The 25,000-nt window shown below is 40.3% G+C and overlaps 1 protein-coding gene and 1 long non-coding RNA gene across 2 annotated transcripts in view; one reads left to right on the top strand and one right to left on the bottom strand.

Annotated features, from left to right (window-relative positions):
• The first annotated feature begins 12,570 nt into the window (after positions 1-12,570).
• LOC120560073 (apoptosis-stimulating of p53 protein 2-like) overlaps positions 12,571-25,000 on the top strand; it is a 24,184-nt gene continuing 11,754 nt past the window's right edge. Inside the window, exons 1-2 of the mRNA XM_039802184.1 lie at positions 12,571-12,591; positions 14,477-14,531. Coding sequence (XP_039658118.1) covers positions 12,571-12,591; positions 14,477-14,531 — 76 coding nt within the window. The remainder of the gene's footprint in view (positions 12,592-14,476; positions 14,532-25,000) is intronic.
• On the bottom strand, positions 20,451-20,950 carry LOC120567455. Its single transcript, XR_005640581.1, has 2 exons — positions 20,848-20,950; positions 20,451-20,683 (listed from the first exon to the last, which is right to left on the bottom strand). It is a non-coding gene; the product is annotated as an uncharacterized LOC120567455 (long non-coding RNA).

The following is a 25,000-nucleotide window of genomic DNA, read 5'->3' on the forward strand; positions in this document are numbered from 1 at the left end:
GAACTTACAATCACTGTGTTACTGTAACATACGTTAGTCACATTAAATTACTTTAATATTTTAATTAACCGAACTTACAATCACTGTGTTACTGTAACATACGTTAGTCACATTAAATTACTTTAATATTTTAATTAGCTGAACTTACAATCACTGTGTTACTGTAACATACGTTAGTCACATTAAATTACTTTAATATTTTAATTAACTGAACATACAATCACTGTGTTACTGTAACATACGTTAGTCACATTAAATTACTTTAATATTTTAATTAACCAAACTTACAATCACTGTGTTACTGTAACATACGTTAGTTACATTAAATTACTTTAATATTTTAATTAGCTGAACTTACAATCACTGTGTTACTGTAACATACGTTAGTCACATTAAATTACTTCAATATTTTAATTGGCTGAACTTACAATCACTGTTTTACTGTAACATACGTTAGTCACATTAAATTAATTTAATATTTTAATTAACTGAACTTACAATCACTGTGTTACTGTAACATACGTTAGTCACATTAAATTATATTTAATATTTTAATTAACTGAACTTACAATCACTGTGTTACTGTAACATACGTTAGTCACATTAAATTACCTTAATATTTTAATTGGCTGAACCTACAATCACTGTGTTACTGTAACATACGTTAGTTACATTAAATTACTTTAATATTTTAATTGGCTGAACTTACAATCACTGTGTTACTGTAACATACGTTAGTCACATTAAATTACTTTAATATTTTAATTAACCAAACTTACAATCACTGTGTTACTGTAACATACGTTAGTCACATTAAATTACTTTAATATTTTAATTAACTGAACTTACAATCACTGTGTTACTGTAACATACGTTAGTCACATTAAATTACTTTAATATTTTAATTAACCAAACTTACAATCACTGTGTTACTGTAACATACGTTAGTTACATTAAATTACCTTAATATTTTAATTAACTGAACATACAATCACTGTGTTACTGTAACATACGTTAGTCACATTAAATTACTTCAATATTTTAATTAGCTGAACTTACAATCACTGTTTTACTGTAACATACGTTAGTCACATTAAATTAATTTAATATTTTAATTAACTGAACTTACAATCACTGTGTTACTGTAACATACGTTAGTCACATTAAATTATCTTTAATATTTTAATTAACTGAACTTACAATCACTGTGTTACTGTAACATACGTTAGTCACATTAAATTACCTTAATATTTTAATTGGCTGAACTTACAATCACTGTGTTACTGTAACATACGTTAGTTACATTAAATTACTTTAATATTTTAATTAACTGAACTTACAATCACTGTGTTACTGTAACATACGTTAGTCACATTAAATTACTTTAATATTTTAATTAACCAAACTTACAATCACTGTGTTACTGTAACATACGTTAGTCACATTAAATTACTTTAATATTTTAATTAACTGAACTTACAATCACTGTGTTACTGTAACATACGTTAGTCACATTAAATTACTTTAATATTTTAATTAACTGAACTTACAATCACTGTGTTACTGTAACATACGTTAGTCACATTAAATTACTTTAATATTTTAATTAACTGAACTTACAATCACTGTTTTACTGTAACATACGTTAGTCACATTAAATTATATTTAATATTTTAATTAGCTGAACTTACAATCACTGTGTTACTGTAACATACGTTAGTCACATTAAATTACCTTAATATTTTAATTAGCTGAACTTACAATCACTGTGTTACTGTAACATGCGTTAGTCACATTAAATTACTTTAATATTTTAATTAACTGAACATACAATCACTGTGTTACTGTAACATACGTTAGTCACATTAAATTACCTTAATATTTTAGCTTTTAACTAAGCAAATAAAACACCTGGGACCTGTTGACATGATAAATTTAATTAAAATCAATTATTCAATATTTTCAGTGCAGACAGACAGACAGTCAGAGAGAGAGACAGACAGAGACAGTCAGAGAGAGAGAGAGAGAGACAGTCAGAGAGAGAGACAGTTAGAGAGAGAGAGAGACAGAGACAGTCAGAGAGAGAGAGAGAGAGAGAGAGAGAGAGAGAGAGAGAGAGAGAGAGAGAGAGAGAGAGAGAGAGAGAGAGAGAAGAGAGAGAGAGACAGTCAGAGAGAGAGAGAGAGAGAGGAGAGAGAGAGACAGAGAGAGACAGCAGAGAGAGAGAGAGAGAGAGAGAGAGACAGAGAGAGAGACAGAGAGAGAGAGAGAGAGATAGTCAGAGAGAGAGACAGTCAGAGAGAGAGACAGTCAGAGAGAGAGAGAGATAGTCAGAGAGAGAGACAGTCAGAGAGAGAGACAGTAAGAGAGAGAGAAAGACAGAGAGAGAAACACACAAAGAGAGAGACAGATAGTCAGAGTGTCAGAGAGAGAGAGAGACAGACATAGAGAGAGACACAGAGAGAGAGAGACAGACAGACAGGCAGAGAGAGAGAGAGAGACAGAGAGAGACAGACAGGCAGAGAGAGAGACAGAGAGAGACAGTCAGAGAGAGAGAGACAGGTCTCCTGTTCCTCTGTGTAACATCTGGGACCAGTTAGTCAGGAATGAAGAGAGAAACAGCTCCGTGTGTTTTCATTTAGACATCACACTGCTGCATGTTTCAGTCAGTCTGTCTGTCTCTCTCTCTGTCTGTCTGTCTGTCTCTCTGTCTCTCTGTCTACCTGTCTCTCTGTCTACCTGTCTGTCTCTCTGTCTGCCTGTCTGTCTGCCTGTCTGTCTCTCTCTCTCTAAAACATCCAGGAGTTAAAGGAGAACTCTGGGTAATTTGTATAACAATCTTGATCTCTATAAATATAAATGTGTGAGTACAGTCGGCAGACAGACGGAGACAGACAGACAGACAGACAGACAGGTCTCAGCAAACAGGAGCTGCTGCAGCTGAGAGTGTCTTAGTGCTATCTTAGTCTTGTGTTAGCAACTCAGCACTGCCTGCTCCACAGCACTTCATTGACACATCACTTCACAGTCAGCCTTCTCCATCATTTCGATCATCAAAAAAAAACAAAAAAAAAAAACAAAAAAAACACAAAAAAACAAAAAAAAAAAAAAAAACAAAAAAAAAAAAAAAAAAAAAAAAAAAAAAATACTCCATCAGTCAAACACTCCTCATTTTATCACAATCATTTGATAGCTCCGACATCACCAGTCCATTCCATCATCATTGATACCATCATCCACCGACCTACCCATCCATACTACCAAGAGGATACAGACGAGAAAAAAAAAAAAAAAAGAGATACTTGAGTCCCATAATGAGACCAAATCCATGACACGATACCTGAACGAGACAGATATCCATACAATCTGAATCCAACCTACAGAGGCATACAACAGAGGCAGAGAGGCAGAGGAGAAATGAGGCAGAGGCCGCAGAGAGGCCACAGAGAGGAAGGAAAGGAAATAGAGGTAGAAGGAAGGAAAGGAATAAAGGAAGGAAAGAGAAGGAGGCGAAGATAAATAGGAGGAGAAGGAAAGGAAGGAAATACAAAAGAGGCCAAGGAGGCGGAGGGACATGAAAGCAGTAGAGTAGGCAGGGCAGAGCCCATAGAAAGATAGAAAAGAAAAGAAGGGAGTAGGAATGTAGAGGAAGGAAGGAAAGGAAATAAGGAAAGGACAAGAGTGGAGGGAAGGAAAAGAAAGGAAAGGAGGAGGAAAAGAAAGGAGGAAGCAAAGTAAGAGGAAGGAGCATGGAGATGAGAGAAGGAGAGGAAAGAAGGGAGATAGGTGGACGATAGCCAGGGCTAGTGAGGCGAGTTGAGGCAGTCGAGGGAGGCGGAAGGAAGTAAGGAGGAAAAGGGAGAGGTAGGCGAGTAGAGGGATCAGGAGGAGGCTGGCGCACATGTACAGCTTCCCAACAGAGACGACCTATAAACCCGCCCCACATCCAGACCACCACCACAGACATGATATAGAACCTCCTCAGACCTCCACACATGTCCAGACTACCCTCACTAGACAGTATATAGACCCCTCATCAGGCTCCACATGTCCAGACTCACTCACACACACAGGATATAGAACTCTCATCAGGGCCTCCACATGTCCAGACTCACACTAGACAGGATATAGAACTCCTCACACCTCCACATGTCCAGACTTCCTCACAGAACAAGGATATAGACCCTCATCAGGGTCCCCACATGTCCAGGCTACCTCACATAGACAGTATATAGACCCTCATCAGGCCTCCACATGTCCAGACTAACTCACATAGAACAGTATATAGAACCTCATCAGCCTCCACATGTCCAGACTCACACTCAAATAGACAGGCTGACCCCATAGAGCCCACCTACCGCCAGACTACACGGCGAGTAGAGACAGGATAGATGACCCTACCAGGCTCCCACACGCCAAAGAGATAACAGGGATACCTCCAGAGACAGCATCCAACGCACATGCAAGATACCCCACAGTAAGGAGATGAAGGGAGATAGACAGGCGGACAGGCGAAGGAGTGAGCACAGACAGGATATAGAACCCCCTCCACCAGCCCCACATGTCCAGACTACCTCACAAGACAGGAAACCCCCAACAGGCCTCCACATGTCCAGACTACCTCACATAGACAGGATATAGAACCTCATAGTCCACATGTCCAGACTACCCACAATAGACGCAGGATATGACCCCTCACTGGGCCCCACATGTCCAGACTACCTCACATAGACAGGATATAGACCCTCATCAGGCCTCCACATGTCCAGACTACCTCACAGAGACAGGATATAGAACCCTCACAGGCCTCCACATGTCCAGACTACCTCACAGAGACAGGATATAGACCCTCATCAGGCCTCCACATGTCCAGACTACCTCACAGAGACAGTATATAGACCCTCATCAGGCCTCCACATGTCCAGACTACCTCACATAGACAGTATATAGACCCTCATCAGGCCTCCACATGTCCAGACTACCTCACAAGACAGGATATCGACCCTCATCAGGCCTCCACATGTCCAGACTACCCTCACAGAGACAGTATATAGACCCTCATCAGGCCTCCACATGTCCAGACTACCTCACATAGACAGTATATAGAACCTCATCAGGCCTCCACATGTCCAGACTACCTCACAAGACAGTATATACGAATCAGGCCTCCACATGTCCAGACTACCTCACATAGACAGTATATAGACCCTCATCAGGCCTCCACATGTCCAGACTCAACCCTCACACATATATAGACCCTCATCAGGCCCACAGTCCAACTAACACATATAGGATGTAGACCCTCATCAGGCCTCCACATGTCCAGACTACCTCACATAGAAAGGATATAGAACCTCATCAGGCCTCCACATGTCCAGACTATCCCCACATAGACAGGATATCGACCTCATCAGGCCTCCACATGTCCAGACTACTCCCACATAGACAGTATATAGACCCTCATCAGGCCTCCACATGTCCAGACTACCTCACAGAGACAGGATATAGACCCTCATCAGGCCTCCACATGTCCAGACTACCTCACATAGACAGTATATAGACCCTCATCACGCCTCCACATGTCCAGACTACCTCACATAGACAGTATATAGACCCTCATCAGGCCTCCACATGTCCAGACTACCTCACATAGACAGTATATCGACCCTCATCAGGCCTCCACATGTCCAGACTACCTCACATAGACAGTATATAGACCCTCATCAGGCCTCCACATGTCCAGACTACCTCACATAGACAGTATATAGACCCCCATCACAGCCTCCACATGTCCAGACTACCCCACATAGACAGTATATAGACCCTCATCATAAAAATACCCTCCACATTCAACTACACCAAAAAAAAAAAAATCATCAGGCCTCCACATGTCCAGACTACCTCACAGAGACAGTATATAGACCCTCATCAGGCCTCCACATGTCCAGACTACCTCACATAGACAGGATATAGAACCTCATCAGGCCTCCACATGTCCAGACTACCTCATAGAGACAGGATATAGAACCTCCTCACACCTCCACATGTCCAGACTACCTCACAGAGACAGTATATAGACCCTCATCAGGCCTCCACATGTCCAGACTACCTCACAGAGACAGGATATAGACCCTCATCAGGCCTCCACATGTCCAGACTACCTCACATAGACAGGATATAGAACCTCATCAGGCCTCCACATGTCCAGACTACCTCACATAGACAGGATATCGACCCTCATCAGGCCTCCACATGTCCAGACTACCTCACATAGACAGGATATAGACCCTCATCAGGCCTCCACATGTCCAGACTACCTCACAGAGACAGTATATCGACCCTCATCAGGCCTCCACATGTCCAGACTACCTCACAGAGACAGTATATAGACCCTCATCAGGCCTCCACATGTCCAGACTACCTCACATAGACAGTATATAGACCCTCATCACACCTCCACATGTCCAGACTACCTCACATAGACAGTATATAGACCCTCATCAGGCCTCCACATGTCCAGACTACCTCACATAGACAGTATATAGACCCTCATCAGGCCTCCACATGTCCAGACTACCTCACATAGACAGGATATCGACCCTCATCAGGCCTCCACATGTCCAGACTACCTCACAGAGACAGTATATAGACCCTCATCAGGCCTCCACATGTCCAGAGACAGTATATAGACCCTCATCAGGCCTCCACATGTCCAGACTACCTCACAGAGACAGGATATAGAACCAGAACCAGAGACGGTAACTGACAACATCTGTGTCCCGTCAGTGGCGACAGCGATGTGACCGAGCAGGAGACAGATAACATGTCGGGAACTAATATTTAGTCTTGCTACACGTAATATTACATTTTATCAGCGGTGGAAAGTAACTTTAGCAACCGTCGGGTACTTTGATTCACCTTTAATTGGGTATTTTTCATTTAATCCTATTCGTCAGGCTACTTCTAGTCCAACCCAAATTCAGAGTCAAGTAGTCTATTGAACGTTTTACTTAACTATTTATGTTATAGCTTTAGTTAGAACATAATTGTTGTTGATGTGTTTGAATTAATGAATATTTCATTTGATTTTTTGTAATGGTAAAAAGAGCAAGAGAGGCAGAGAAATCCCCAAAGAATCCCTGCAGTGATGCTAACTAGCTAATGTCACTGGACACAGCGTGGCTCACCTCCTTCACTGGGACAGGGAGGGGCTCAGTTAGGGGGGGGCTGGGCTGCTGCTGACTCACCTGTTGTTAAGTCTGCTAAAAGGGGCGGGGACAATGATTTAATATGAACATCTTGCCAAACGTTTCCCTGCACTGATTACATGGTGATTAAATGTAGGCTAGCACTAGCCTGTAGCTAGCTAGCTTATTCCACTATGGACATTAACCGTGCGTTCATGGACATCGGAAAAACGTTTTTCGGAGTGAAAACGTCACCGTTCACGTAACTTCCTGTTGGGAATCAGAGGAGGAAATTGGGGCTGGATTTAGATACCAGAGTTACCCAGCTGGTGACGTCTGATGGAGGCGACTTTGGTTCACTGAACATATTTTAATGATAATAAACTGTTTATTGTGGACAAACACCTCTGCCAAGAAACATACACAGACATAATATGTTTCAAATTATTCATAAATAGACCCATATGTATAAAAACAAGACATTATCTGTGTCTTTTCCCGTTGGTTGTCCTGTAGATAACACAAACAAACACCTGGCGATGTGCTGTCTGGATGCTTCATAAGAAACCAGCAGAAAATCTTCTGTTATTGCGTCTCCATGTTTTCACCACCTGACCGCTGGTGGCAGTCATGCAACAAGTTGTTACGCCAAACGCCCAATATAACAGAAGAAGAAGAACACGCATCCCGACCAATATAACAGAAGAAGAAGAACACTCATCCCGACCATGTGAACGCTGCCAGTCGGAAAAACAACGTAACCAGGGCGGTGCCTGTTATTCCCAGGTGGCCATGAACGCAGCATAAGCCAATAGGTTAACACCACTCACAGACTAGAGGATACCACCTTTCTTATTGGTGAAAAACTGGGTTACAGGTTGACACCCTTTCCTTTGTCTTTCTTTTCTCTCTTTTCTCTCTTTTCTCTCTTTTCTCTCTTTTCTGTCTTTTCTCTCTTTCCTCTCTTTTCTCTCTTTTCTCTCTTTCCTCTCTTTTCTCTCTTTCCTCTCTTTTCTGTTGTTCCTTTCTTTCCTCTCTTTTCTCTCTTTTCTCTCTTTCCTCTCTTTCCTCTCTTTTCTGTCGTTCCTTTCTTTCCTCTCTTTTCTCTCTTTTCTCTCTTTCCTCTCTTTTCTCTCTTTCCTCTCTTTTCTCTCTTTCCTCTCTTTCCTCTCTTTCGTTTTCTGAAAACCAGATTTTGATTTACGTTACTTGGCAACATTGCGTTCACTGTAGTTCTGGCGCATCTACTGACTGCAACTAAACACTAGTGATGGGTCGTTCGCGAATGAGTCGGCTCTAAGAGCCAACGACGGGAGCTGGCTCGCCTATCCGAAGAGCCGACTCTATTTTTAGAAATATATCCTATAGAAATTAAATCATTATGAAATAATGAAATAATGAGTGCATTTTATTTCATTTAAAATAATTGACTAATTCAAAGAACAAAAAAAATATTATATAGGCACACATTAGTTTCGACTGTCTGATCAGCCTCACATTCAGTTCCTGTCAATCATACACAAGGTGTCAACCAATTATATTGCATAAGGGAGGGGCCAAGCCAGCCAACACACACACACACACACACACACACACACACACACACACACACACTGTCAAACTTGGAGGAGAGGAAAAACAGCTCTGAAAACAAAACAAAAGCAGGAAAATGAGCCGGAACCACAGCAGCATTTGGAATCATCTTAACGATGTAGACAACGTTAAAGCACAGTGTAGAATTTGCCAAAACAAAATCTCATATAAAGCCGGTTCTACGCACAACCTACACCGGCATATGCGAACTGTGCACCCAACTGTGAAGCTAGCGGAGCTTCGAGAAACTAGCGGTCCCGCTAGTGACGGTGGTGGAGCGACTGCACTGTAAAATATTACAGACCCATTCAGTTATGTCCACTTATTTCTTATTTATAACTGAACGAGCTTATACAAGTTGTCGATTTTGAACTCAACTTTATGAGTTTTTGAAAGTTAAACTTGCATTTATTCGTTGGGTTGACTATTTAAAAAAAATTATGTGTTGATTGAACTTACGTATGTAAGTTAAGTTATCAACCAATTGCAGTCAGGACTGCAACTGGTTCATTGGCTGGCCAATTCCCATGATGCAAGGCGGTAAATAGAGTTTTGTTAAAATTTGCTGAAAAGTTTGCAGTTTGTTCGAAATACAAATGTAACTTTATGAATTCTGTTTATTAAACGTATGTTTAGAATGTAATGTTTTGTTGCCTGGTAATTGTCATTGTTGTGCTGGTTTACATTTGTAACCATGAGTTAAGTGACTGTTACGTTTGATAAGAGGTGGAGTATTACAGTGTTAGGCGTTGAGCAGTAATAGGCTTCCTTCAGCCATTAATCTGCGGCGTGTCACTTCACTGGCGGCCATTTTATTTCAAGTGACACAAGACCAGCAGAGAGGCCCCTATTTTGCACGGGGCCCTGGTTACTACCACTCACAGACTAGAGGATACCACCTTTCTTATTGTTATAAAAACTGGGTTACAGGTTGACACCCTTTCCTTTGTCTTTCCTCTCTCTCTTTCCTCTCTTTTCTCTCTTTCCTCTCTTTTCTCTCTTCCCTCTCTTTCTTCTCTTTTCTCTCTTTCCTCTCTTTCCTCTCTTTTCTCTCTTTCCTCTCTTTTCTCTCTTTCCTCTCTTTCCTCTCTTTCCTCTCTTTTCTCTCTTTCCTCTCTTTCCTCTCTTTCCTCTTTTCTCTCTTTCCTCTCTTTTCTCTCTTTCCTCTCTTGGGGGGGAGGGGCCCACTCAAGCACCCAAGGCATCTCCGCTATAAATGTGGTTATGTTGTTTTAACTTGAAAGTGTGACTTGAATAAAGCAGAAAGGTATGTCTGTTATACTAGGCAAGGAAGGTTTCTTGCATTATTAAAGAAAATAAATGATTTGTTTGAACTTAAAGTATGAAGTTAAAGCAAGTAATACAAAGTTAAATCAACTAAAAGAACAACTTTAACAAAACTAGAACACTGTAGTTACATCAACCTCATTAACTTTAATTTCTAAGTTGAAACAAAGGCAGTCTTCAAGTTGAGTGAACTTCGATTTTCAAGGCAGCAGGGGAACTTTCATTTAGTCGTTAAACTAACATGAAATTTATTACAGTGTGGGGCCAGCACCTCACGTGGAGATGTACCCACTCAGTCAAGTAGGCCTAGTCCGCCACCCACAGCAACGCAGTCTTCATTTCATTTAATAATTTAATTATAATTGTTTTTCACACCTGTCATAGTCAAAACATTATTTTTTTTAAAGAGCCGTTTGTGAGCCAAAAGAACCGGAGTGCCCATCACAACTAAACACCGTCGCCGAGTGCGCCAAGGCAGGACCGAACCATTTCATGCAGATACAGGGGGGGTGGTCGGTCAATATGGATGTTTACTTTTTGGTCAATGGGGATATTTCACTTTTACTGCCAAAAACAAGTAAAAACAAAGAGATCATTGATTTTATTATTATATTGGAAATATATATATACTGAATGATGATGGTTTAATCATTTTATATTAGATTTTACATATTTTTTGGGGCCCCTGTCAGACATGGGCCCTTGGAATTGTCCTATCTTTCCCCCTCTCTACGGCGCCCCTGCGTATCGGCCCTTGATCGGAGTATATAATTGTTCTTTGACGATCGACAAATGGTTATCTGCAGCTAAATAATACAAAGCTATGACAGAAGATCACACTAATTAGGGGGCAGATATGCTGGTCCACTGTTGATGGTTTCTTCTGGACCATCTATCCAGTTTCTGTCTGTCTGTCTGTCTGTCTCTCTCTGTGTCTCTCTCTCTGTCTGTCTGTCTGTCTGTCTGTCTGTCTCTCTGTCTGTCTCTGTCTCTCTCTGTCTGTCAGTCTGTCTGTCTGTCTGTCTGTCTGTCTGTCTGTCTGTCTGTCTCTCTGTCTGTCTGTCTGTCTGTCTGTCTGTCTCTCTGTCAGTCTGTCTGTCAGTCAGTCAGTCTGTCTCTCTGTCTGTCTGTCTGTCTGTCTGTCTGTCTGTCTGTCTGTCTCTGTCTGTCTGTCTGTCTCTCTGTCAGTCTGGCTGTCTGTCAGTCAGTCTGTCTCTCTGTCTGTCTGTCTGTCTGTCTCTCTCTCTCTCTCTCTGTCTGTCTGTCTGTCTGTCTGTCTGTCTGTCTCTCTCTCTGTCTGTCTGTCTGTCTGTCTGTCTGTCTCTCTCTCTGTCTGTCTGTCTGTCTGTCTTTCTATCTGTCTGTCTCTCTCTCTCTCTCTGTCTGTCTGTCTGTCTCTCTCTCTCTGCTGTGCGCTTCTGTCTGTCTGTCTGTCTGTCTGTCTGTCTGTTGATTTTGTCTTCGCCTCTGTCGTCCTGGCCCTTGATCTGTCTCTCTGTCTTTCCTCTCTCCCTGTCTGTCTGTCTGTTCCTTGATCTGTCTCTCTCTGTCTCTCTCTCGCTCTTGTCTATCTGCAGCTGTCTGCTCTGTCAGTTCTCACATCTATCGCCAGTGTCAGTTTGTGCTGCGTCTCACTGTCTGTTGACTTCTCTCTTCTTCTTCTCTCTCTTCTTCTCTCTTCTCCCCCGTCTCTGTCTGTCGTCTTCTATCTGTCAGTTGTCTGTCTGTCTCTCTGTCTGTCTCTCCTCTGTCGCCCCCTCTCTCCCTCGCACTTCCGCACCTTCTCTCTCTCTCTCTCCGCCCCCCCCCCCCTTCCCCCCTCCTCTTTTCCCTCTCCTCTCTCTCTCTGTCTGTCTGTCTGTCTGTCTGTCTCTCTGTCTGTCTCTGTCTCTCTGTCTCTGTCTGTCAGTCTGTCTGTCTGTCTGTCTGTCTGTCTGTCTGTCTCTCTGTGACCTCTCTCTCTCTCTTCTGTCTGTCTGTCTCTCTCTTCTCTCTCTCTTCTGTCTGTCTGTCTCTCTCTTCTCTCTCTCTGTCTGTCTGTCTGTCTGTCTGTCTGTCTGTCTCTCATCTGTCTCTCTGTCTGTCTTCTCTGTGCTCTCTGTCTGTCTGTCTGTCTGTCTGTCTGTCTGTCTCTGTCGTGATGGATGATGATGGACTGCCTGGACTGGCATGGCCGCTGGAATGAGTCGCTGCGTCTGCTGCTGCTGGCTGCCCCGGGCTGCGCTGCTGCTGGATGCGCTGCCTGATATCCTGCTGCTGCACTCCCCCGGGGGGGGGAAAAAAAAAAAAAAAAAAAAAAAAGAATCTCTCTCTGTCTGTCAGTCTGTCTGTCTGTCTGTCTGTCTGTCTCTCTGTCTGTCTCTCTCTGTTTTCTCTCTGTCTTTCTCTCTGTCTGTCTGTCTGTCTGTCTGTCTGTCTGTCTGTCTGTCTGTCTGTCTGTCTCTGTCTGTCTCTCTCTGAATGATGAGTCATTGAGTCATTGTTCACGAACAAGGTCGTCAAAATGTCTAGGCATGTTGTCAAGGTAACTGTGTACTTATTGTACTTATTGTACTTATTGTACTTATTGTACTTATTGTACTTATTGTACTTATTGTACTTATTGTAAACTATCAATTTCAACAGTACCATTTACACATTACTGTATGTGGGTTATTGATTGAAAGATACTGGGCAGGATTTTGTTTTTCACAGCTTTTACTAGTGCTACTTTATGAAAAAAAAAAAAAAAAAATAATTTACAGTAAGAAAAAGACAAGAAGCACAAACAAAAATAAAAAACTAAATTAGAAAGAAACACAGGAAACACCCCTAAGGCACAGCTGTGCCTGCAGCACTGATCTGGTGCGGTCTCTACACATCCAGATGTTCCTGTCTGTCGGCCCACATGTTCTCATCCACATCACACCGGATATTTCCCCTTGCAATGCAACGTGGAAAGAATATTTTGGAATGACATGTCATATCTATTGTTCTATATCTATGGTCTTATCCATAGATATAGAACAATAGATATGACCATAGATATAGAACAATAGATATGTCATATCTATTGTTCTATATCTATGGTCTTATCCATAGATATAGAGCAATAGATATGACCATAGATATAGAACAATAGATATGTCATATCTATTGTTCTATATCTATGGTCTTATCCATAGATATAGAGCAATAGATATGACATATCTATTGTTCTATATCTATGGTCATATCTATTGTTCTATATCTATGGTCTTATCCATAGATATAGAGCAATAGATATGACATATCTATTGTTCTATATCTATGGTCATATCTATTGTTCTATATCTATGGTCTTATCAATAGATATAGAGCAATAGATATGACATATCTATTGTTCTATATCTATGGTCATATCTATTGTTCTATATCTATGGTCTTATCAATAGATATAGAGCAATAGATATGACATATCTATTGTTCTATATCTATGGTCATATCTATTGTTCTATATCTATGGTCTTATCCATAGATATAGAGCAATAGATATGACATATCTATTGTTCTATATCTATGGTCATATCTATTGTTCTATATCTATGGTCTTATCAATAGATATAGAGCAATAGATATGACATATCTATTGTTCTATATCTATGGTCTTATCCATAGATATAGAGCAATAGATATAGATATAGAGCAATAGATATGACATATCTATTGTTCTATATCTATGGTCTTATCCATAGATATAGAGCAATAGATATAGATATAGAGCAATAGATATGTCATATCTATTGTTCTATATCTATGGTCTTATCAATAGATATAGAGCAATAGATATGACATATCTATTGTTCTATATCTATGGTCTTATCCATAGATATAGAGCAATAGATATAGATATAGAACAATAGATATGACATATCTATTGTTCTATATCTATGGTCTTATCCATAGATATAGAGCAATAGATATAGATATAGAGCAATAGATATGACATATCTATTGTTCTATATCTATGGTCTTATCAATAGATATAGAGCAATAGATATGACATATCTATTGTTCTATATCTATGGTCTTATCAATAGATATAGAGCAATAGATATGACATATCTATTGTTCTATATCTATATCTATTGCTCTATATCTATGGATAAGACCATAGATATAGAGCAATAGATATAGATATAGAGCAATAGATATGACATATCTATTGTTCTATATCTATGGTCTTATCAATAGATATAGAGCAATAGATATGTCATATCTATTGTTCTATATCTATGGTCTTATCAATAGATATAGAGCAATAGATATGACATATCTATTGTTCTATATCTATGGTCTTATCCATAGATATAGAGCAATAGATATAGATATAGAGCAATAGATATGACATATCTATTGTTCTATATCTATGGTCTTATCATCCTCTGCAGGCGTCTACTGTGATGTCCTCACATGCTGCATCCATTGCAGCCAGCAGGGTCATCTGTGTGTGGCTGACGATCGTTCACCTTCCACCTCCCCGCTGAGAAGAAGGAAAGGTGAACAAGGCGGGAGGAAGTCTATGAGTATCCTGGGGTGGGTCACAAACCTAATGCTGTCTGATCGATGGAAACTCACTCTATCACATACTGCGGCCCCTCCTCTCTGAACAGACCCCTCTCATCATCAGGGATGAGAGCCCTGTAGGGAGTCTCTCTGGGTGCTGTATGGCCCTATTAGGGCGATATGGGTCAGGACACCATGTGACATAAAATGTACATATATTGCATGTTCCTTCCACAGCAATGGACATGTGTGCAGTTTATGACAAATAGTTCCAACAATTTTGCATGTAATGGCTTAAGCTATGAACTAATGCCTAGATGTTTGGAGGGGTGAGACTATTCAACAGAGAACCATCTACTATATTTTGATCAAGATGACATGAGCAATTGAAAATGTGGAAAAAAGCTGACACTTGTACATTATCAATTGCAGTATGTACAAAAGCAATTGCAATTTGTTCAAAGGAATAAGAAAGTGCTTTAATGATGTGCACAAGTGACTAGATGATTTGGAATTTGTACAAGTAGTATCAAGAATTGCACTTTTGATCTAAGAAATGCACCAAAGCAACTGAGAAAAACTGTAACTCTGTCCTCCTTCCTTTGGAATGGTCCACGGTACATCTGTTCCATACTCATCTGGTTTCTATGCAGCACCCTGTCGATGGTGGAGATGCTAACCGTATGGATGTGTTCAAAGACATCGTTGTCGTCTATAACGGTCCTTTGTATTTCCCTGACTCTCATGGCATCGTTTGCTCGGACCATGGTGCAAATAGCCTCCTCCTGTCGAGGTGTGAAAAGGCGTCCTCTGCCACCGGTTTGAGGTAATCTTGCAGTCCTATGTGGGGGAAAATGCAGTGATGCATCGCACAATTTCACATAGACAAAAACTATGCAAACACACATTTTACTGTAAAACATACAGCTGGGTGCATGTAAGGTGCAGTATGTATCTGTATAGAGTATATTTCTGTATGCTGTGAAATACAAGTGGACTACTGTAATATGAAGCATTGCAGGAAGTATACAGTGTACTGCTTATATACAGTAACAGTGCACTGTACATTGGTGGACATACCGGTTCTCTCTTCGATATATATATATATATATATTTATATATATTTATATATATATAAATATATATAATATATATATATATATATTTATATATATATATATATTTATATATATATAAATATATATAAATATATATATATATATATTTTTTTTTTTCTCTTTTTCCCTCTTTCCCCCTTCCACTCCTTTACACCCAGTGGTAAAGAAAAAAAAAAAAAATTAAGTAAATAAATAGTTTACAATAAAGTAAAGAAAAATAGAGAAAAAAAGGAAAAACAAAAATAAATAATTAAAGGAAGTATATGTACGTCTATTTTTTTTCCTTTTTAGTCCTCCTTTTAGTCTCCTTTTATTTCTGCTTTTTTAGTTCTGTTGTTTTCTCTTTTATTCTGGTCTTCTTTTTGTCTCCTTTTTGACTCCTTTTAGTCTCCTTTTAGTCTCCCTTTTAGTCTCCTTTTAGTCTCCTTTCCATCTCCTTTTTTTCTTTTTTGTCTCCTTTTTTCCTTTTAGTCTCCTACTTTATTCTCCTTCTCCTTTTTTAGTCTCCTTTTAGTCTCTTTTTAGTCTCCTTTTAGTCTCCTTTTTCGTGTCCTTTTAGTCTCCTTTTAAGTTTCTTTTTTAGTCTCCTTTTAGTCTCCTTTTATTCCCGTCTCTTTTAGTCGCCTCTTTAGTCCTTTAGTCTCCTTTTTCGTCTGACTTTAGTGTCCTTTTTAGTTCGTTTTTTATTCTTCTTTTAGTCTGCTTTTAAGTCTCTCCTTTTGTCTCCTCCTTTTTATTCTTCTTATGGCTCTTTTCATTTCGCCTTTTTAGTCCCCTTTTAGTCTCCTTTTATTACTGTCTTCTTTTGTCTCCGTTTTTTGAGTCTCTTGTTTTTTAGTCGTGCTTTTTAGTCCTTTTAGTCTCCTTTTAGTCTCCTTTTTAGTTCCTTTTTTAGTCTCCTTTTAGTCGCCTTTTAGTTCCTTTAGTCCTCCTTTTAGTCTCCTTTTAGTCTCCTTTTAGTCTCATTTTAGTCGCCTTTTAGTCTCCTTTTAGTCTCCTTTTAGTCTCCTTTTAGTCTCCTTTTAGTCTCCTTTTAGTCTCCTTTTAGTCTCCTTTTAGTCGCCTTTTAGTCTCCTTTTAGTCTCCTTTTAGTCTCCTTTTAGTCTCCTTTTAGTCGCCTTTTAGTCTCCTTTTAGTCTCCTTTTATTCGCCTTTTAGTCGCCTTTTAGTCTCCTTTTAGTCTCCTTTTAGTCGTCTTTTATTCGCCTTTTTGTCGCCTTTTAGTCTCCTTTTAGTCGTCCTTTAATCGCCTTTTTGTCGCTGCATTTGATGTTTTACAGTACTACAGTCTTTTCTTTTCTATTTCCTAGCTAATTAATTTGCTTTGATTCAATCAACCTATGTTGTGATCGTCCTGTATTGTTTTTCATTAATACAGTTCAGATTTTGTTCAATGATTCCACTGTCTGTAGTACTCTCTCTACTACTGCAGTACTTTTACAGGGACGTATTTACCTGTAGTACCATAATGAAACATGTATCACCTATGTTGTACTACAATATTTGATGATTGTACGAACGATGACCCAGTGAAACTATGGGTAGCTTGTGTGTGGCTGATCCAAAGTAACGTTTCAATAGTTCAATTAGTTTTATGAACCAATGATTGTGCAAGATTTATTTATGATATGAATGAATGATGTAATGTATATTTAAAGATATGAATGAATGATTGATGTTCTGAACATTGGACAGCCTGTGTTACAAGTGATTTTGTGTCTAGAGTTTTGGAAAATGACATCAACGTTCTTAAATGAGTAGAAAAGTGTAATTAACTGTTAGTCTCTCTCCTCCTCCATCATGTGATGAAGTCCTGAACTACAGACGCTCATATTTACTCTTCTTCCTCCACAGCTGCTCTCACTTTCTTATTTTAATCACCCATGAAACCAGCATGTGTGTGTGTGTGTGTGTGTGTGTGTGTGTGTGTGTGTGTGTGTGTGTGTGTGTGTGTGTGTGTGTGTGTGTGTGTGTGTGTGTGTGTGTGTGTGTGTGTGTGTGTGTCTGTGTGTGTGTTCGTGTGTGGTTAGTTAGGCTAATATTATTTTAAACTGTTGACCGAGACGCTGAGAGTTCGGCTAATTCCTACACACACACACACACACACACATCACAAAAAAAAAAAAAAACACACAATACACACAGATGTCTGAGCAGAGGGGTGTGTTGGATTCCTCTGGCTCAGGTGGATAAAGTGAGCGCTCCTCGTTCATTAAACGGGATTCATCGTGAGACGCCGATGACCTTTGACCTTTTACCCAGAGGTTCTCCTTCTGTTGGAAAATGTCCGGCTGATAAACGTGTGTCTGTGTGTGTGTGTGTGTGTCTGTGTGTGTGTGTGTGTGTGTGTGTGTGTGTGTGTGTGTGTGTGTGTGTGTGTGTGTGTATGTGTGTGTGTGTGTGTGTGTGTGTTCTGTTGTGTGTGTGTGTGTGTGTGTGTGTATGTCTGTGTGTGTGTGTGTGTGTGTGTGTGTCTGTGTGTGTCTGTGTGTGTCTGTGTGTGTGTGTATCTGATTCACTTTAGCTGCTGTGGATTTCATGCTCCATTAACCACTCAGAGAGCAGATGTTGCTGTGAAGAATCAGTTAGTGTTCAACATGATTACCCTCCAGACAACCTCAGAGGGAAACAACCCCGAAATCACCATCACCAAACTCCACCAGACTCCATGTAAATAATCAGGACTTTTATCATCGTATCACTTCATTCAAAGTGGACAGAAACTAAATAAAACTACCAAAAGCCGTCTTGGTTCATCTTTCCACTGTTCCAACAATCACCACTCTGGTTTGGTTGAAATAAACCCTTAATTCACCCATTTACATGTGGAGATATGCTGGCTCTATACACGCTAAAAGTCCTGATTATTTACATGGAGTCTGGTGGAGATATGCTGGCTCTATACACGCTAAAAGTCCTGATTATTAACATGGAGTCTGGTGGAGATATGCTGGCTCTATACACGCTAAAAGTCCTGATTATTTACATGGAGTCTGGTGGAGATATGCTGGCTCTATACACGCTAAAAGTCCTGATTATTTACATGGAGTCTGGTGGAGATATGCTGGCTCTATACACGCTAAAAGTCCTGATTATTTACATGGAGTCTGGTGGAGATATGCTGGCTCTATACACGCTAAAAGTCCTGATTATTTACATGGAGTTTGGTGGAGATATGCTGGCTCTATACACGCTAAAAGTCCTGATTATTTACATGGAGTCTGGTGGAGATATGCTGGCTCTATACACGCTAAAAGTCCTGGGCCCGTATTCATAAAGAATCTTAACGCAAAGAGTAGCTCCTAGTGACGAAATTCTAAGAAAATTCTTAGAAATGTGGGCGTTTACTCTTAAAATTAAAGAAAAACTCCTAGTAAAGAAAAAAGTAATTCAGAAAGAATCTCAACCCTTAAAAGAGGTCTTAAGGTCAAAATTGTTAGGAGCACGGATGAGGACTTTTAAGAGGCTTAAGAGTTTCTTTAGCAGAGGAGAAAATGGCAGAAAGACGAAGGAGAAGAAATGTGCTGCAGACAATGGATGACAGTGAGTTAATACGACGCTATAGATTAGATCGTGCAGGGATTATGTTTGTGACTGATCTTATTAGAGACGCGCTAACATCTCCGACACAGCGCAGAAATACCATAGCGCCAGAAATGAAAGTTATCACTACATTACGATATTTGGCAACTGGGAAAATGCAACAATGCAGTAGTGATGATTTGGGTCTGTCACAACCTTCTGTAAGCAGAGTGATCACACAAACAATTACAGCACTTTCAGAACCTCTTATTGTTTCGCAGTTCATTTCGTTTCCACTGGACATTCCCACCTTGCAGGCTCAAAAAACTGCATTTATGAATATAGCAGGCTTCCCTGGTGTTGTCGGAGTAATTGATGGAACCCACATCCGAATTATTGCACCGTCGGAAGACGAGGATGTTTTGTTAATTAAAGAGGTACCACAGCATAAACGTTCAAGTTGTTTTCGGTGCACATTATAAGATTGTAGACATTGTTGCAAAATGGCCCCGCGTACAATACGATGCCAGGATACTGGCAGAAAGTGGCCTGAGACATCTGTTTGAAGGACGTCATATTCCAGCAAATTGCCACTTGTTAGGGGACAGTGGTTATCCTTGTAAACCATGGCTCCTCACACCTTACCTCCGTCCTGACCAGGGGTCACAGCTAAATTACAACAGGTAACAGTGACAACACATACACTTAATGTGTGTGGACTTCAAATTTAGAGAACAACAAATGTGTTGCAGTAGTATTTGTAGGCTACTCTACTTCCCATAAATAACCTACCATTTTGTTTTGAAAATATCAACTGAATTCTGTTAATTTTCATTAACTCACAGAGCTCACAAGAAAACACGAGCCGTAGTTGAGCGGGGTATTGGTCAACTAAAGAGGCGCTTTCACATTTTGCATGGAGAGGTGCGACTGGCACCAGAAAAGGTCTGCAAAGTGATAACAGCCTGTGCAGTGCTTCATAACATCTGTAAAGCTAGACAAATTGCAGACCCTCCCACGGACAATCGGGCTGATGAAGAGGATGATGAAGAATACCCTCCACAAGGGAGGGATCTGTCCCAAAGTGGGAATCCTTACAGAGTTTACTAATTTGCATTTCATGTAAGTTACTGTGAATGTAATATAAAAATCGTGACTAAACAGACACACCTTAGCCAACATTTTCATTAGAAAGATATTATGAAGACACAAAAAAATATTATTTGTTATTAGTTTTATTTTTGAGTAGCTCAATTTTTAGTTTGTAGTACTCCTCCTGTAGATGGAGTACTATTTTCTGCTGCTTTAGGACATCCATCTCCAGTTTTTGGTCTACTAGGGATGGTGTTGGAGCAGCTGCGGTGGCAGCAGAAGGAATGAGGCGCTTCGGGCTGAGGGTCGCCCACCTGCCATGTCGACGGTCCCCATTCCTCTGCTGAAGGCTCTGTGCTACTGAAGGGAGAAAACATTTAATGTCTGTTATTTAAAATAAATGTAGGCCAATTAATTTTATTTTTTCTCCGTTCATAGAATGCCAGATAGAAATGGCCTTGCCTATGTTAAATAAAAATGTGTCTTTATATTGTGTTACTTGGCTGTTGGTTTATTAAAATTACCATTTTTGTAGTTCCACCAGCTGAATCATTGAGCTGTCTGTGCCCTCCTTCAAACCGGTGATACTCGTTTCTGAGTGACCTAAGATGTTAAAAACGGTTTGGGCTACTTGGGACAGTTGTTTAGCAGGTGGTCCCCCCCCTAAAAAACAATACAGTGGACCACATGTACAGTAGGCTATACATATATAATTGTTAGAGATAAGTTTGCCAGCGTACAAAAAAGTGTTATAGCACTCACCTGCGTGAAGACTCCCGCTTTGTGCTGCAATTTCCTCTCTGGCTTTTGATTGCAACACATACCAGCGTTTCTCACAGTCTTCATTGGTGCACAAGCAGGGGGAATGAACCGTTAATAGTTTGTGCTATATCGCTTCCCATGTCTGCTTCTTGTCCCGTGCTGTGACACCCGGCCCGAATTTTCCTTTAAGAATGGCCTTGTGTTCCTCCACTAACTGGGCTAACAGTAAACACTGTTCCTCTGTCCAGTTGGGCTTTCTCGCCCTTCTTGGTTTTGATTCCATGTTTGATACATTAAAACCAACATTCAAACCACCACTTAAATAGACATGCCATTAATCAGTGTAATTGGAAAGAGTGGAACGATTTTTATCGTTCTAAGCCAATCAAATACCTTTTTAGGAAATTAACAGCATGGTAAATAAAAAAAAAGGATTTATATACACATATATAATGTGTGTGTGTGTGTGGAGAGAATGGTCAAATAAGGAAAAATTACACATGTAATTTCAAAGTGAAGGCTTAGAATAGACCCTTTACTTAAAATCACTCTTTTTTTCCTTCTTGGACAACCAACCAATCACAGTCTTCAAAAGATTGTGTCATACATGGCAACGGGGTCAACCCCGCCTCCTCACTAAGATAAAAGTTTTTGTCTTTTCCTTACTCAGAGTTGCTCTCAGATCGTTCCCGAATTGCTCTTAGGCTAAGACTCCTACATAAGAGTTTTTAAGCTAAATTAAGAGTTTTCTGAGAGGATTCTTAGATTCTTTATGAATACGGGCCCTGATTATTTACATGGAGTTTGGTGGAGATATGCTGGCTCTATACACGCTAAAAGTCCTGATTATTTACATGGAGTCTGGTGGAGATATGCTGGCTCTATACACGTTAAAAGTCCTGATTATTTACATGGAGTCTGGTGGGTTTGGTCATAGGATTACATTGCAGCTTGTTTCTTGTTTAATACTGGACCAGTATCATCAGTCCCACTGACTGACTCATGATGAATAACATATACTGGTGGCGCCCTCTGGTGGAGGAAACATGTCACTGACATTTCTTACATGCAGAAAATAAATACATACTTTTAGCGTGTATAGAGCCAGCATATTTCCACCAGACTCCATGTAAATAATCAGGACTTTTAGCGTGTATAGAGCCAGCATATCTCCACCAGACTCCATGTAAATAATCAGGACTTTTAGCGTGTATAGAGCCAGCATATCTCCACCAGACTCCATGTAAAATGTCAGGACTTTGCGTGTATAGAGCAGCATATCTCCACCGAATCCATGTAAATAATCAGGACTTTTAAGCGTGCTTATAAAGGCCAAGCATATCTCCACCAGACTCCACGTATTAAATAATCAGGACTTTTAAGCGTGTATAGAACTTGTATATCTCCACCAGACTCCATGTAAATAATCGGAACTTTTAGCGTGTATAGAGCCAGCATATCTCCACCAGACTCCATGTAAATAATCAGGACTTTTAAGTGTATAGAACCAGCATATCTCCACCAGACTCCATGTAAATAATCCAGGTCTTTTAGCGTGTATAGAGCCAGCATATCTCCACCAGACTCCATGTGTAAATAATCAGGACTTTTAGCGTGTATAGAGCCAGCATATCTCCACCAGACTCCATGTAAAATAATCAGGGACTTTTAAGCGTGTATAGAGCCAGCATATCTCCACCAGACTCCATGTAAATAATCAGGACTTTTAGCGTGTATAGAGCCAGCATATCTCCATCAGACTCCATGTAAATAATCAGGACTTTTAGCGTGTATAGAGCCAGCATATCTCCACCAGACTCCATGTAAATTATCAGGACTTTTAGTGTGATTTCACTCTGGCAAGATAACATGGAGCCACAACGGCGCTTGACTAGACCGGGCTGATGCTGAGGGGAGAACATGTCCTCCCAGACTGAGATAAAGAAGGTAACATCCACTTCATGTAGAGAGCTCTTTGTAAGTCTTACTTTATACTTTGCTTTAACTCTCCTGAATTGTCCTCAGATCGTTCCAGTTCCATTTCTTCAATCCAGATGTTCCATCCATCCGTCCCTGGTTTCCCTGGGGTTCCTGGTTCCTGGTTTCCTGGTTTCCTGGTCCTGGTTCCACTGGGGTTCCTGGGTTCCTGGACCACCACAGGACCTGCCACCAGGTTCCTGTCCATTCCTGCCATAGACACACACACACACACACACACACACACACATGACACACACACACACACACACACACACACATAACACACACACACACACATACACACACACACACACACACACACACATACCACACACACACACACACACACACACACACACACACACACACACACACACACACACACACACACACACACACACACAAGCACACACACACACACACATAACACACACACACACACACACACACACATACACACACACACACACACACACACACACACACACCACACACACACACATAACACACACACACACACACACACACACACACACACACACACACACACACACACCAGCAGCTACACATCCTCTCGCCACACACTTAGTTCAGTTATAAACATAATATATAAATACAGCTTCCCCTCAGTCCATTATGGTTAGGGCTGGGTACCGAAACTGTGCCAACAGGGAACCGGTGCCGACCTAAACGGTAGTAACGAGACCGAATAAGAACGAAAGTTTCGGTGCCTCATTTCGGCGCTTGACTTTACACTACACCTGACAGCACGTAACGTTAGCCTACCTTTAGCTAGCAGCTGGATTAAACAGCGGTCAAATGCTGACAGCTAACGTTAAACAGTGTAAAGTGTGACTGTGTTTCACTGTGGAGGACTTTGTCACTACCCAAAGTGAGTAGAGTGCAGCTTTGAGTAGCGCATGCGGCACTCGCGTGCTGGTGCGCACCAAAAAGGGGACCAAACGAGCGTACCGAGACCTGGTCTTGGTACGCTTTCAGTCCAGCTCTCAGTCTGAGCTGGTGTCTCCTGTAGTCAGGTGTGTTCAGCAAGAAAAATGCACTACTCCAGAACACAGGACCTGCTTCCTGTATTTACTTTCTTGCTCCCGCCCCCCCAGACACATCCGACCAATAAGAGGAGTTCAATTCCCACTGCGATACATCAACCAATGTGTCCCTGAGCAAGGCACTTAACCCCTAGTTGTAGCAATTGTAAGTTGCTTTGGATAAAAGCTAAATGACCTGTAATGACCTGTAATTTAATGTAATTTAATGTAATTTAATGTAATTTAATGTAATTTAATGTAATGTGATGTAATGTGATGTAATGTAATGTGATGTGATGTAATGTGATGTAATGTAATGTAATGTAATGTAATGTGATGTGATGTAATGTGATGTAATGTAATGTAATGTGATGTAATGTAATGTAATGTAATGTGATGTAATGTAATGTGATGTAATGTGATGTAATGTAATGTAATGTGATGTGATGTGATGTGATGTAATGTAATGTGATGTAATGTGATGTGATGTAATGTAATGTGATGTAATGTAATGTAATGTGATGTGATGTAATGTAATGTGATGTAATGTAATGTGATGTAATGTGATGTAATGTAATGTAATGTGATGTGATGTGATGTAATGTGATGTAATGTGATGTAATGTAATGTAATGTAATGTGATGTAATGTGATGTGATGTGATGTAATGTAATGTAATGTAATGTGATGTGATGTGATGTGATGTAATGTAATGTGATGTAATGTGATGTGATGTAATGTAATGTGATGTAATGTAATGTAATGTGATGTGATGTGATGTAATGTAATGTGATGTATGTAATGTAATGTAATGTGATGTGATGTGATGTAATGTAATGTGATGTAATGTGATGTAATGTAATGTAAGTGATGTGATGTGATGTAATGTG

The sequence above is a fragment of the Perca fluviatilis genome, chromosome 1 (assembly GCF_010015445.1).
Source record: "Perca fluviatilis chromosome 1, GENO_Pfluv_1.0, whole genome shotgun sequence".
Lineage (NCBI taxonomy): Eukaryota > Metazoa > Chordata > Actinopteri > Perciformes > Percidae > Perca > Perca fluviatilis.